This window comes from Hippoglossus hippoglossus, chromosome 13 (genome assembly GCF_009819705.1).
Source record: "Hippoglossus hippoglossus isolate fHipHip1 chromosome 13, fHipHip1.pri, whole genome shotgun sequence".
Taxonomy (NCBI): domain Eukaryota; kingdom Metazoa; phylum Chordata; class Actinopteri; order Pleuronectiformes; family Pleuronectidae; genus Hippoglossus; species Hippoglossus hippoglossus.
Genome location: NC_047163.1, coordinates 6,211,627 through 6,227,771, shown reverse-complemented (window position 1 = coordinate 6,227,771; position 16,145 = coordinate 6,211,627). Strand labels below are relative to the sequence as shown.

Here is a 16,145-nt window from a genome sequence, read left to right as displayed (position 1 = left end):
GTGGGAGGGGGGGCCGGTCTCTTGTGCTGTAACTCAAAGGTTTCAAAGGCAGAGCCATAATCTCCATTAGAAGAGCCAAAGCACAAATCAAAGGTCATCGTGCCACAACACTTTCAGCCGTGGGACAAGGCTCCGAGCAGAAAACCTTCACATTACAACAAGAAATCCCCCCTGAAGTGGAGCTGCTGCAGCTGCAGCAAATGCCAAGACAACACTGAACCTTCTCGCTGCGAGGGGCGAAAGTGAAGCACGGCTCACTTTGAAGAAGATGTGGCTAATGTGATTTCACGCGCGTCTTTGCAGGTCATGGCTTTCACAAGCGGTTTATGGAATCTCCTTTTAATTGGTTTGCAGACTTTCATCTGGACTGAAAACTACCTGCATGTGTGTGTGTCCCCCGCCCCCCCCCCCCCCCCCCCCCCCCCCTTTATCCTGCTCTGTTCCTTGAAGAAATCAGAAAGCACCACTCAGATCAGATCAGAGCTGCATCGCTGGGTTACGCAACTGCTTTGAAATCTGTCTTTCTTCTGTTGCCGGGGCCCAACACAGTTATCAACACAGCCAATATGTTGCAGCCAAGAGCACATGGCTCACTTTAAAGATGAAAACATTCTCCAAAGCTTAATTATTAAATCAGAGCCCTCTGTATCAGCGCTGCTCCTCCAATTCTTTCATGCTGGATTTATCAGAGCGAGACATTTGTTTTTCCAGGCACATGTCCTTTTATTTTGAATTATTAATAACATATGTTTTCTCACTGTTCTGCCTTGCAATGCACCTTGTGGTCTATAACACAGCCGGCTCTGTCAAGCTCTGCTGTCATCGTGTCAAGCCCTGGTGGGTGCATGCAGTTGACAAAGCAATTGTTTGTCCTGGTCTGGACAGAGCTCTCGGGCAATGCTATCATCTTGAATCAGTATTACTCTCTCTCTCCCTGTGTGCTATCACAGTGAGGCCTGAGAGGTTGATGGCCGGCCATTGAACTGCGCCCATCCCCTGTTCAGGTTATCTGCTCCTGGCATCTGTCTGTGGCCTTAAACCTTCACACATTACACATTACAAATCCTTTTCACTGGTGGAAAGTCAATAAGAAGTTACATTTACTTTAGTACTGGACTGAATCACAGCTTGAGGCACAGGGAGTGTGACTTTCTCAGCTTAGGATGTCATTCCTACCACCATTACTTCACTATATGTCTTTAAATAGAAAAATAGTTCCTATATAAATGTTTATAATCTCATAAATGTAACCTTTAATTACATTTTCCTGCTAATTCTTATGCACATTTTCTTAAGTGGATAACTTTGAGTATTTTTACTTCAAGTACAGGGTCTGAGTACTTCTACCACCACTGATATTTCTCTGAAAGCAGCTCAGACCTCAAACGTTCTGACACATCTGTCAGAGACAACAGGGATATCTGTGTGTGTTTGAAGCTCAAGTGTAAAATGTGCACTTCTGTTTCCCAGGTCAAGTCTGTAAAAATCAATCTCTCCACTTTTATTAACTCAGTTTTTCACAAATGTACATTTCAGTGGTGTTCAAGCATATTTCTGCTTTTTATCGTGTTCTTTTACGCCATCTGCTGGATCCTCATCCAAACTCAATCCACTGAACGTTTCCACTCACTCAACACAGCCACACATTATACTGTACATTTTTATGTATTTATATCGCAAGTAATAGCTGTCTAATTCTTTCATGCTATATGAAAGAGCAGTAAATTCCCTGAATTATCTCAACCATATAATTTTATTTCATATACCTTTCTTATTGATTTGCTGTGTAATCATAAAAAATAAAGTCCATTAGTCTATTAAAGCCATAATCTCAATGTACAGCAGTTTGTGTATATAAATATAACTCAGTATGTGGATAAACTGGATCAATAAACAAAATTTTATTGTATTTTACTTAGAGATTCTGTACTTTTTCTACTGATTTGTTATTTGTTTATTTGTTTTCCTGCTGAGGTAGCCTATGTATATGTGTGAAGATCCATCTAGTGGTGAGTGTTGCAAATAAACACAGAAAATTACATTCTACATACAAAACTAAATGTAAAACAAATGAAATAAAATGTGTAGTTACAATTAAATAAATACATGTATTCAAATTTTAAGTGGATTTGATGATGATTTCATACTACATCCATTTATTTAGATATTCCTGTTGGATTTTTCTGGTGAATCTATTAAGAATGATTGTGATGTAATGACCTGATCTTACTTTACATACAATCATACATGATATTTCCAACCCAGTGTCTAGTTGCAGCAGCATTTACTGTAACATTCTGCAGTGCTGATTCTAATATTAGTGTGTGGGCTTCCAAGTATCACCGTGCACGGCACAGCAGATGTGTTTCTAAGCGGCTGACACCGCCCTGGGCCGGGTCACCGAGCAGACAGAGGTAAACCAACGCTTTGCATGTTTTTCATTATTCAGGAGGACATGAGCAGGGTGGCTGCTGGAGGGTGGAGACTGTCTGAGCTGATGGAGGGAGACACAGAGAGACAGAGAGAGAGAGAGAGAGAGAGAGAGAGAGACAGAGACAGAGAGAGAGAGAGAGAGAGATGCATGTGAACAAGTGCAGCGCCTGGAGGAACCTGCAGACCGAGAGTTGGACTCACTTCACAAGTGGAGATGGAGAAAACAAAATAAACGCACCTGCTGCACACCGAGGTATTTTATCATCTTTTCACAACGTTGACAAGTCTCTAGAAGTTTCTGCCTATTCTGCAGTTTCTGCTGCTCCTGCTTTCAGCTGCCAGAGGGAAACTGTGAGTTATAGCCCAACTTCAACACCTAGTGGGGGTAACCAGTATTTATTTTATTCACAGGCTGTAAAAACTGATTGGTGAAGAGCAAACACCAATGACTTGTGCATTTCTAAAAGTTGTACAGTGGTTGGAAGGTTTGTAAATAAAACTGCATGTCAGGAAAGTCCATTAGTGTGAGAGTAGACGAATCAATGGAATGAATCTTTACGCACAGTTTTTACTGTACTTCTGTCATGGACCGTATTTGTAATCACCTGTAGAGGGCGCTGTGATGAAAAACCAAATGAGAGAAACTGTTTTAAATGAAATTGTTGACATGTTGACACAATCATCATGTTAGGCCTTGAATGCACTTTACTCCCAGTGTGGGCAGTTGTCATTTTCCATCAGGGTCCAGCATGTGAATATCATTAGTCACAGTATATGAACCTTTGTTGTGGAGCCCTGGTTTTCTACCCTTTGTCCACGTGTATGTGTTCGGCCCCATGTGAAAGACGAGCTGCTCACCTGACGCTCAGATCCTCAGCTTCTGCAGAGCCCCGGTGAGCTGATGCTGCTCAGTCTCTTCATCACTGTTGTTGTTTTATGCATCATGTTGGATGCACCAGTGTTGACTCCCTTTGTTCGTACAGGAAGATGTAGGAAGAGACGCATGATCAAAAGAAGGTGTCGTCGTTGTTTTTCTGTCATTTACACAACTGAGATCATATTGTTTCTTGTTCTGCCTCTTTTCCTCTCTAATGACATAACAGTGAACCTGGCACTCTGACTACCAGCGGTGCTCGAACTTGCATAAACATGAGTCAGTCGCAGTGAGAGTTATGTGACGTGATTCTCAAAAATGAGGATTGTCTGCAAACAGATTTAGTTGCCACTGTATTTTAAGTTTGATGCAAATCAAAGAGAACAAACGTGTTTGTGCAGAAGCAGCCCATGAATAATGTAGACTTGAACTGACTTGACATTACTGTCACACCAGTGGAACTCAATCTCGGCTATTTTTCTGCATCTTAATTTGAGCCCAAAGTGTCTCGTAAGATAACTCTGCAATTTGTCAGCACCGACATCGGTTACAACGAGACAAGACGTTTCCTTCCGTCTCGTTTGGATGTGATCCGAGGAAAGTAGGGGAATCAATAAAAGCACAGACTTCTTGTACCGTAAAGAGTCGCGAGAAATAAATTGTTAAAGTCAGTTTTAAACTTGGGCCACCTCCAAGAGAACTGGCACCATGAATATTGAGGTGTCTTTACCACAGACGTTAAGCACTTGTGAAGATTCTCAAACCCCCCCCCCCCCCCCCCCTCATGAGAGACCGTGCACGCCTGTGGGCAGTGGATGTAATGAGCACTTTAACAACTCAGCTTAGCTCCTCTCCCTTTTTTGATATTCATAATCCCTCCTAAGTTACTCAGTTGAACCCCGTGAGCATCCACCTGGCAAAAAAAACACACTGAATCGAATATGAACTTATACTTTAAAGTTGGCGTGTTGCGCAATGCTGACACTGCGTAAATACTCAAATATCCATCAGGAGCGATCCCAAAACGTCAGGCTAAGCCCCGGCTTGTTGCAGAATGCATAAAAGGGTAATCACCTCACTGTAACTGGATATGCACGGTGCTCACCTGCACCTTTATGAGGCCACAGTGGCTGCATGTGTTCAGTGCGAGGCTCCTCCCTCCTCAGGTTGATAATAGGGGGGGGGGGGGGGGGGGGGGGGGGGGGTCGGAAACAGGTGCAGCCTGGGAACGTGTTTGCAGCCCTTGAATGCTCCTTTTGTGTCCTGACCCCAACCCAGAAACGAAGCAGCGTGGAGAGTAGGTGACCCGTTGAATGATTAGTCTGCGTGGATGATGACTTTTTTGTCATCTTGTCCTCACCTGTCACGTCACGACGGGTGAATCAGTGGGAGACTGTAGCCTGCCTGATGTGTAAAAGCTATAAAAGGTCGTAGCAGCCATTAGAGGCTGACATCTCATGTGGTGTTTCATTATGCAAAGTCTTTTTTACTCAACATTCATGGGATTTGTGAATGTTTGCCCCTGCGCGGTTACTTTTCCTCTGCGTGTCAGGAGAAAACCAGTGAAGACAAATGCATTAAAGTGTCACATTCACACACTGATCTGACACATCACCCCTTTAAAGTTGTGAGGTGTGTTACGCAACAGTCGTCTGTAACCAGCATCAGTTCCCACACTGCTTTTCTGTCTACTTGTTGCACGAGTGTGTTATTTCAAGAGTCCATGAGCATCGCTGGAATTAACCTTCAGCTGGTTTGTGCTAACATTAGGGCCTGATATCTATCAATTATTCATCACGCTCCGCTCTGCCTGTGCAAATTTAAGTGTGTCTCACCATGGAAACAGCCTTCTGCCTCTGCCGGGGGGTGTGGGTTTCAGCCTCCAACCTCATTGCTCAGTCCAGGCTGCTCCGCTCCACATTGTGATGGAAGCGATGGAACTAACGTGGGACACTTTTACAGTTTGTAAGAGATTTTATTTCTGTTATTGGTTCAGTCAGTTTTCAGACTTGTCAAAAGTTTATACAGAAGGAATAACTGCTGAGGAAAATGTTAGTTTAAGTAGATTTGTTAATGTGTTGATGTTTATTTGCAGTATTTGTTTGAAGCATTGTGTACAGTCTGTAGTTTTATAGTTGCTTTCATGTACAAATTGAATAATAAGGTTTAAAAGGTTGCTAATTTCTGTTGATAGGTATTTAAACATCTATCTCTTTCATAAGTTGTAGTTTTTAAGTTGCTATAATATGTGTGAGCATTGTCTCTTTTTATAATCTGCTAAATCCTGTTTGTACAATTCAAAGTATTCAGAAGTGAGGGATGACTTTTTACATTTTAATCCGACTCTCTACTGTTTTCTGAAAGAGTTTTTGTTTATTGTGGTGCATGTTTCGCAAAGGTACGATATATCCAAATATTATAATAATTCACTGAATCGAGAAAGAATCACTTTCTGAATGAAAAGAGAAATAATTCCAAACCCAGTTACACTTGTATTTCCTGCAGTGTGATGACTGTGACTCCTGGTGTCGTGTTGCACCGTCTCTCTTCAGCCAGATCCAGGCTGTGTTTCAATTTGTAGGTTTGATTTCAATCGTGAAGGTTCAGTGAAAATTGTTAAAGTGATGAATTCTTTCAGAAACTCTTTGTCAGATAAATTAATCCTTGACTGTTTTTGTTGCACACACTAGAGGGCGCACTATTACCACATGATCCCGTGGTATTTAATGTCAGTTACAGTAATAATACATCACAGTACACTGGCCTCTGTGTCAGGTGCTTAAAATCGTTTTATTCTTTCATGAATATATGAATATATGAATATGCAGAGGATGAAGCAATAAGTGGCACAAAATGTAGGAGCTAATGGACTCCTGAAAAAGAGCAGAATAATATCTGATAAAAGAAAATCTCTATCAAACTAAGTTAAAACTTGTAAAACTGTATATAAGTATAAAGTATATAATGTGTATATAGCACGTGTGACTCAAGATTTTAAAGTTGTTTAGAGATGTTTCTGTTTTAGGATACATTTTACATTTCCACATCTTACATATTATTTACTTCCAAAGATTCTATTGTTTTCTTCTTTGACTTGTTTACAGGTCAGTCTATCCCAAACAGAAAACGTTTTTAGATGTTTTCAACACACACGTCTTTGCTCTTCTTGTTATTTACTGTGACAACATGACGATTCTGCTCCTGAAGGACATTTTCAAGTAGGTCAGGAGGCTTGTAGGTTATGGTAATTGAAGCAATTACTGCACGGGAGCGGCACATTGTTGTTTTTGAGAGTTTCTACTGTGTGTGCTGCTTCAGGTGGATGAGAAGCGGAATTAGAGTTGAACTCAGTAGAACCAGGGAAAACGAGTTGCCAGGGGCTCTCTATTCTCCCTCAGGCCTGTACGTTCAGTCGGTCATGACATGACGTCTAGGTGTGACATATTTTAATCCTGGCCACTTTTCTTCTTGGGTTCGGCAAAAACAAGTCCTTGATAAAACAAATCGGTGACGTGAAAAAAAGGAGTACATTGTTCCATGTTCTATCAGTGGTTTCCTCCTAAAACAGAAAACGCCTCGACTTCACGCACATACACAGGGTGTTTGTATTGCTGATGTAGGTCAGAGTAGGAAAAACTGGTTCATGTGGTAGGTGTGTCCCGTTAGTGTTCACTTCAGGGCTTGAAAAAGGACTGAATGGAGACGAGCCGTGTGAATGTTCCTCCTTGCACTTAATACTCGATGGTTTCACACCTTTCACTTGTTTCCTGCGAGACGCCAGGAAACATGGGTAGTCGTCCTTGACTCCGACGTCAAAGTGCTGGGAACGTGCAGATGTGTGTTGTTTTTTTTTACTGAACTAAAACAACCTGTGAGTCTGAAGGGTTTGTTTCTCAGTCAGAATATGAAAGAAGAAGTTTTAATGGCTGTCACAAGTCTCAAGTCATGTGCTGAGACATGAGTTTGCGTCCCGTTGACACTGCTGGTGGCGAAGACGCTTCTGTTTGATGTGTTGACTCCAAGACAAACACAGGATATTTATTCAGGAATGCCTCGTGGCCATGCAGTAGGTGGGGATGTTGTAGCTGTCAGAGAGCGGCCTCTCGTTCCCGCTCCCACCCTCCTGAGTTATGACTGCCCCTCTCTCCTCTGCCTCCTGCCCTTTTTGCTTAAAAAGGGGGAGGCTCCGAGTAATCCAATACCTGACCAATTCATAAATGTTACTGTAACTTGCTGAACTGCCCTGACAAGTGCAGGGTTGGAAACACATTAGCAGAGCGAAGCTGACAGCTCGGGCCGCATCTGTGAGCAGAGCATAAATCTGCTGCCTGACCAAAGAGACGAGAAGCTTGTGAGGAGGAGGAGGAGGAGGAGGAAGAGAAACTTTAAACACTTCACTAAAACAAAGTGGGGGAAACTGGCACAGCTTCAAATGACTCCTCTGGAAGAATGATAGAAGTAGCCGTGGGCCCCCTGCCATCCAACATGTCTGTAGAGGAGTCTTCAGTGAGGGACGTGGCTGAGAGTGAGACAGATTGCTCTGAGGGGCTGGATGAGGTTGTCCTGGGGCGCATTGCCAGCTCACCTCTGGATCCATTCCCACCCAGGGACTTCAGGGGGAAGTTTAAAAAGATGCGCCACAAGAAGAGGCCCACCATTCTTGAAAGTAGGTACCCGCTTTGACTCTGCGGAGCTAATCACCTGAAGAATTCAGTTTTTAATCTGGGAGAAATGTGATGTTTTTTGAGACATGTGGTGCAGAGGCAATAACATCTACTACCACCATCCCTCTGTGAAATGCCTCACCTCCCCCTTGTATTTGCCACAGCTGCACAGGATTCTAATGGCTTGTTAATAATGGTGGGAGAGTGCATCACGCAATTTCTGACATCATTCCGATGAGCTCACTGTCACGAATTAACTCAAAGTCCAAAGTATGTGAGCAAGAGAGAGAGAAGAAGATGAAGAAATGTGGGGCAGAGAGTGAGAGTAAGAGGGAGTCAAGGGTTTGAGCTTGATAATGACAAAGATGGCTGAAGCAGACAGACATACCTCACATTCTTCACCTTCATCAGAGCTTGATAATGCTTTTAATAAAGTGCTGAACGTGTCTGAGCCTTCTCCCAACCTGAAGCCCTGATTCAAGGGAAAGACGCTCACAGCACAATGTAGTTTGTCATTAGCAGCGTATATTTCTGGTCTGTTTGTTCTGGGACTGAACACGACATGAGGGCGAAGCTGCCAATGAACAAACCTGCAGTCTTAACAAATTCATGAAGCTTTTTTCCCTGAGGCAGTTTCCTCCTTCAGAAGTGACACCGATGTTTTCCAGACTGTCGGTGCTTTATGTCTAAAATGCTTGGCAGCGGTTACACCGACGGGCTCACAGATAAGGTGCGATGCCATAAACACTATTCAAGTTCCATTGTAGGTCTGAAATTTCCATGACATCCAAAGCTGGTTCTTGCGATGCGATACAAACATGGAGTGGCGTTCTCTGCAATATTCATCACGTATATTCTTCTGATCTGCTTTGACAGTGAAGATATCTGTAAAAACTACCTTCACTCCAAGTTATTACCATTGAAAGGAAGTTTGGCCTGTCAGGTAAATCTATACCGTCACGGGTATTTTCCTAACAAGGAAGAAAAGGATTATTTGACTGCTGTCTTTGCATGACTCGACTTATCTGACATTTAAAGCAAGGAACTTTTCACTTTTGTTGATTTTGGCGCCCCTGTGGACAAACGCGGTAGTGCTCTCACTGTCGTCTGTTTTAAAAACCTTGGCCCAGACAGCGTGTTCGTTTGTTTTGGAAGGAGTGAAAATTAAGACACTCGTGTAGCGATGATTGCCACCATCTTGTTTTATAGGAGACGTGGAGTTGGTGAGGGGCAGACTCGGGAGCGCTGGTCTGTACGGGTTAGCCTAGCGTGTAGCCCGGCCACCGACATTGACAATGGTTTATAGAAAAAGACAATTTCCTCCCTGATTGTCTCATTTGCTTTTGTAGGTCCTTTGAGGTAGTAATGTTATATAAGACCGTTTCTTCTGTTTACTCAAACTTAATCTTAAGTATTTGTCTTCCTGTATAAGAAAAGTCTAAATTTATTCTACTACCAGGGACTTACATAAGCGTTGGCCCCTCATTGGGCCTCTCACTGGACAAGTCAGGCTGACCAGATTATAACTGATGGATAAGTCGCGGAAGTGAGCTGTGTTTGCTCAGTGTTTAAACAATCCATTTGGGGCCGATCTCTGTTTTTAGAAATGAAGTGTTTTCTCTGGGACCGTAACAGGGAAAGTAATTGTCCATAATTAGTCAAATTTTACTCTCATTAGTTCATGTCCCTCGTTGCTGTTTGTGTCTGAAACACATTTTCTCTGGAGAAACAAGTCAGATGCTTTAGCCGTAAGAACAGAATCGCCTTAACTCTTCATCCTGTGAAAGAACAGACACATCGTTAAATCACTGGTGACTCCCAGATCGATTGTGGAGCTTGGGCTCTGATCATCCGCATGAAACCACACTAACTACTTAAAATACTGATTTGGGGGAATTACCTCTGCCAAGGAGGAAATGTTTAAAGAACTGCTTATCAGATTTCCACAGAATTGGAACATTGGTCAGGAAAGAACCCATTAGAGTTTAGGGCTGGTCCAGACAAAGGGGCAGATCCAGGATTTTTTTTTCTTAAACTTTGTGAGATAAGGCATTTTGGATATTTTCATCATTTTCCCAGCGAACGTTAATGGTTTTTGATGAAAAAAGGCATATTTGGAGAACTGATATGTGAAATTTGGTGCAGCTTGATTGAATTTAAGGGGACTTTCAGGCCTTGGTGGAGGTATTCGCTCTTCTGAGTGCCATTAGTTGTGCTTAGCCTGACTTCCTGCTGTCAAATATCGAATGTTTTACATATTAGGCAAAAGCAGTAGAAGCAGTATTTTCGTCAGGTTCCTTTGTAGCTTCTTACCCTCTTTATTTTCCTCAGACACTGTTTGAGTTTTCCACCGAATATATCATCACCCTGTGAGTTGTGTTAGTGACTCTAACAGGTTTTGTAGCCTCTGCGAGATGCTTTCTTCATGTAATATCTGCAGTCGCTTCCTCAAACCCTCCGTTTATTCTTCACTACACTGTTCAACACGAGTTGTTGGGTTGTTATGACAACTCGGAGAACAGCTCTGCAAAGTGTAGCCCCCACATCATCGCCAGCCTGTTCTGCTTGTATTTTATAAAAAGAAAGAGAGGTGTTTGACTTCAATCCTCGGTTCTGTGTTCATTTGCTGTGACGATATAAAACAATCGAGTGTGTCTGAGGTGTAAAAAGTTTAAATTAAATCACGGCATGAGTCACAACAGCACTTTTGTTCAAGGTGGTTTTATTCATGCCTCCAAAAATAAAAACAAAGCCACTGCTGTGGGAGTACACACACACACACACACACACACACACACACACACACACACACACACACACACACACACACACACGCTGGAGTCTATGTTACAGTGCACAAAACCAAAATGTCCTGTTTGACTCCAGATACCAGATCTCCCCTGAGGCAGGCGACGTTGTTCTGGGACACCTGAGCCTCAGAAATGTGTCTGTATCAACACACTGCCACCATTACTGGCTTCTCCATCGCAGAGTGTGTTATGTAAGGAAGGTCAAGTTGCTGTGGCTTGATGGCCAGACAGAGTTCTGATAGGATTATCCTGAGAGCGCTGAGGGGCGGCGGAGGAAGGGGATTGGAGGATCTGGTTGACATGTCCATATGGTTAAAGTCATGCATCTGCTTTTTACGCAGCAGAATGTTTGGATTGGATTGTTGCACGTTCAGGAAATGGAAAAGCTTATGTTCATTTCATGTTACTTTGAATGTGGATTTGTATGGCTGCGCATCCTTATTTCAGGAATATAGGCTGATTATACAGAGCGAAATGTGTTTGATGGACATTTTTTAATTGCTTAAGGTTTTTCCTTCAATAAAAATAGCAGCAAAGAGAGTTTGCATTGTATATTTAGCATGATTTTAGAGATAAGGGCAATAGTGCTTAAACAATTTTTGAAAAATTGTATATTTCCCTTTTTAAATTGGACAAAATAAAACAAAAGACAAAGTTGAATTCTGTGAATTTTTGCTAAAACCTCGAACCTTTTTATACTTTCGATTGAAAAATATTGGCTGGATGAATGAGTAACAATAACAAAAATGCGTGAGACCCTAAGGGAATGCACAATGTCTGACGTGAAGGGGTTAAAAGGCAACATTCAGGCCCAGCTCCCCTGCAGATCTGCAGTTAATCCCGTCTGCCTGCTGATCATTTCAGTGTCTTCTTCTTCCCACTGCTCTCCCAGATGTTCCCTGTAATGTGTCCCACTTCCCATATCTGTCAGTGGTGGTTCCCCCGTTAGATGCTCCCATGCAGTCATGCAGAAAGACGCACAAGCCCGGCTGCAGTCATCATCATCATCATCAGGGCCGAGCACGCAGACAAACAGTAGTTATTATTAACTGCGCTCCACTAAGAGGATTGCTTCCTGCGCTCTCAGCCTCCGCGCATTTATTTAAAGGGAGCTTGCATTGCCGCCCACTGCCTGCCACAGCTTTAGAAAGAGAGAGAGGGAGATGTTGAGAGAGAGTGGAGGGAGGGAGGGAGAGGGAGAGGGAGAGAGAAAGGGCTGATAGCCAAGGACAGGACATCAGAGGAGGGGTGAAGCGGTGCTGCTAGTGTGTGTTCTCAGGGAACTCGTCAGCGCAGTGTTGTGTGCGTCACAGAGAGGTGACAGCAGGCGAAACCTGCTGGTCCCTGCTCAGCTGCTGCTGCTGCTGCTGCTGCTGCTGAAGGGAGACCACATCTAGAGGTTGGAGGGACACTCAACAGGGAGCTGCAGCCATGGCCAGCCAGCAGGACTCAGGCTTCTTCGAGATCAGCATCAAATCCCTGCTGAAATCGTGGAGCGGCAGTGAGTAGCAGTTTGTGTCTTGTTGTTGTTGTTGCTGTTGTGCTCAGCTGACTGAGAATCTGACTTCATGGTCTCGTTTTCCTGTTGTTGTCCATGACTGGGACGTGCTGTGGCTGTGCACTGACTTCACCACAGGGTTATTGTTCATCCTGCCACTTACGACCATCTTGGAAGCATCTTTACTATGTGATGACCACATTCAGAGCAACAGCAACACACACAACTACAAGCAGCAGTTACTGTAAAGAAGTTGTTCATCATACACAGACACACTAAACCTTTATGCATCAGTTACATTAACCTGCGCTCTAACCGATGATGAAGGTGATTCAGCATTTCATTTATTCTGGTTCCCTGCAGTCTCTCTATCCTTATTTCTCTTTACCATGTGAGTCTGTGACGAGAGTCTAAATAGCTCTTACTAAGTGCAAGGACAGGGTAATAGGATTAGTGGTGGTTCAGCTTGGATGCATGTTCTGTCCGGTGTGAACGGCTCCGCTTGCCTTCCACTGGGCCCATGAGGCCGGGATGGGAAGCCCTCCTCCACAAGTGTCTTTTTTATAGAGGATGTGAATGAAGGTGACTGTTAAAACGGAGGAAAAAAGTACACACAACACACTTGTGGTGCTAAACCAAAAATATAATACAGCAACAAATGCAACATCTGATGTACCAGAGAGATAGTGGCAGGTCGGCTGCACATCCCTGACAGTGTTTATATCTTATATCCATTGCATCGGAATGTAAAGAGATACCTCAGAACATGCTGTGCCTGTCCACACACTCCACATTGAACCATCTCCTGATGATGTTGCATAATCCTCACAGTGGGTCACTTCGCTGATAAAGGCACAGGCAGCCGTTGTACTGTTTCAGCTGTGACCCGCGGCTGTGCATTTCACATCTCCATTAAATATGTGATCTCCTCATCTCATCCCCCTGCTCCCACTCACTCGAGCTGTTATGTAATGAAGCGCAAGATTACAACACAGACTCTGTAGCTGCTATTGATTATAATAATCGTATCAAACAACGTCATTCTAACTGATTATTACTGTAGGCTGCTAAGATGGAGATAATATTTATCGCTTATTGTTGCATATGAACGTACTGTGTGTTCTATATATATATATATATATATATATATATATATATGTAAATATATTTGTTTGTGTGGGTTTGTGTGTTTATATACACACATATCAGGTCAGTTAGTGCCTGACACTAGCAGTATGTGTTTATGTGCTATCACATACTGTTTTCCCTGTAACCACAAGGTAAACAAAGGTGTCTGTCATAAGTCAGTGTGTCTCATAATAAAACAGAGATGAGCATCAGCAGCACGTAACTGGCACCGTGTAGCAACAGCATTAGGTCTGGAGTTCAAATTGCCCGAGGGCTGGTCCCCGGTCAGCCAATCAGAGCAGGAGATGAGTAGTCAAACGTGTTATTCATTTGCCATTCATTTTCTATTATGAACTGCAGTCATGCTCACCTACTGTTTTGTTTCCTATTGAAATGTTAAGTGTTTTTTGGCAATGGCCTCTGGTATAACTCGTATAACATCATCTCACTTCCATGTTTTTTTCCATGTGCAAAAATAAATAAAGTAATGTGCACAAGTTGAAAACAGACACCTTCCCTCACCGTTTAGCTGGGAGAGACAGATGCAGGCGTTTTAACAGTGACTTATATAAATGGGCTGAAACGCTGTCCCTCACAGCAGGCGGCAGTTTCCAGCATGATGTCAGCTCGCTAAAACAGGGATGATGGTCAATAGTTTGAGAGCGACATTTTAATCTGCTTTACACAGAGGTCTGTAATCACTCTCACACTCGCTCCGCTCAACTCCCAATTTTTTTGGGACACTCAAACTATGAACTCGTGATAAAGTGTTTGTGTCAGGGTGTTGCTGCCTCCATTGGCTCCAGCTGTCGTGTCCACTTTTGGTAAATATTTGTTCTAAAAAATATTTTAAAGCTTTTATCTCTGATATTCTGCCAGAAAACTTTTTAAAATATGAAGAATTCTAAACAGAGTTTGGTGGATTTGTGAGAGCAGCAGCTCTTCAGGGTCAGGAAGCTGAGGATCATGGGTAATATCCACCGTTCAGTAGTGTTTCAGTTCATTGAGTGGGACATTCAGAGCTCCACACAACACATTGATAGACTTTGATTTTTCTCTGCATGAAAACCACTTCATCGCTCGGAATCAACAGAATGAAGTGGGTGGCTGCAGCGGGCGCTGTCGCTCAATAACAGTTACATAGTGTTGTTGCTGTAACAAGTGGCTAAAGGTTGTAGCATCAGACTCAGAATGTGGAAGTTTTTTGTCTTTCAATCATCCACAGATGCAACATCTCAACTCCTAATAAAACTCAGCATGCTTTCAATTGTTTGCAAGAAACTAGGGCGATATGACTTCAAATCAATGTCAAACCTTTCCCTCGATTACGATTCTTGAACGATTTTTGCGAGCTACTTTACGTCTCTTTTTTTAACCCGGACAAGGTACCTGGACCACTGCTGCAAAATGAACATAGCAGAAACCCGACTTTGAGTGCTTTTGATTATTTTCTTGAATAAAGACAATGAAAAATATATATACTAAGCAACCTGGAACCTTGCAGGAACAGCAATTACTTACAAGTGGAGAAAATATCACAATAACAAGAATCATTGTCTCTGGGACCTCTGCACCTAAAACAAGCACCTTACCACAGAGAAGGCGGATTTGGAGAAAGCAATGAACAACCTAATGGGCCCAGTGGCCAAAAAAGGTCTGTTAGCATTTTTGAACTAAGAAAAAAGTCCTGGAAGCAAGAGGAGACATCAATGGAGGGAAACCAGACAATGAATTCATGGAAAGACATCTTCTGAAGGAGAAATGTACCGGGGAGGCAAAAAAGAATGAGATCTTGATGAAGGAAAAGCAGAATGTGAACAAGAAGATACACTTGAGGCTCCATGAAACAGCAGAGAAGGGGAACCAGACATGGAGACCCTCGCCAAACATCTTCTGCAGGAGAAACATGCCTTGGAGGTTTGTGAGGAGCAACTGAGGAAGATCACCATCGTCACAAGTCAACAGAAGCAAGACAAGGAGGCTCTACAGCGGGAATCTGGACATGGTCGGCAGAGAGGCCATGCAAGTCAACAAAGCTGAGGGTGTGTGAGCAGACGCTGCAGAGCCAGGAGAACAGTTTGTAAGGCTGTTCACCCCAAAGTGGAAGAAGAGGACCGATAAGGTCAACGTTATTTCAACCAAGGGAATGAGGAATGAACTCTGCAGTGTTCAGGTGCCATACTAGGTCAGTGCAGGGTGATATCATCGGCCTGTAGTGGAAGTGTAATCAGATAACAAGCAGCTAAACACAGCTTCTCTCGCTCTCTCTCTCTCGCTCTCTCTCTCTCTCTCTCTCTCTCTCTCTCTCTCTCTCTCTCTCTCTCTCTCTCTATCTCGCTATCTCTCTATCTCTCTCTCTCTATCTCTCTCTCTGTTAGCTAACATTTTACTCAGTGAAAAACTAAATAATAAATACATAAAATGTAAGCTCTATTGATTTATCCAGATTCTTTTTGATATGGAAGTAATCAGTTTGGCACAACTGCTTTATAACACGTTGTTTCCTTTGGCCTGAAACTTTATGACCCAAACCAGCTGGAAGGATTTTCTTGTTTATAACATTACATGATGCAATTTCTTTTCAATCAACAGTGACCTTTAGTCCACCTAAAAACAGTGTCATTAATACCACCCTGGAACTATCAGACATTTAAAAACTCCACAGCTTTTAACGTGGGTGTCAAATAGCAATATTTTTTGTCATTGCAAAGCATTGCCCACTACTTTCTCACAGATGT

General features: G+C 42.9%; 1 protein-coding gene across 12 annotated transcripts in view; it reads left to right on the top strand.

Annotated features, from left to right (window-relative positions):
* The first annotated feature begins 5,185 nt into the window (after positions 1 to 5,185).
* frya (furry homolog a (Drosophila)) overlaps positions 5,186 to 16,145 on the top strand; it is a 48,934-nt gene continuing 37,974 nt past the window's right edge. For 5 of the 12 annotated variants that reach the window (XM_034603957.1, XM_034603955.1, XM_034603946.1 and 2 more), the window contains exon 1: positions 7,574 to 7,973. In XM_034603957.1, coding sequence (XP_034459848.1) covers positions 7,757 to 7,973 — 217 coding nt within the window. In that variant the 5' untranslated portion in view covers positions 7,574 to 7,756. Of the gene's footprint in view, positions 5,273 to 7,569; positions 7,974 to 11,922; positions 12,283 to 16,145 lie in introns of those variants that run through there. The other 7 variants (XM_034603954.1, XM_034603953.1, XM_034603952.1 and 4 more) reach the window with 6 other exon arrangements.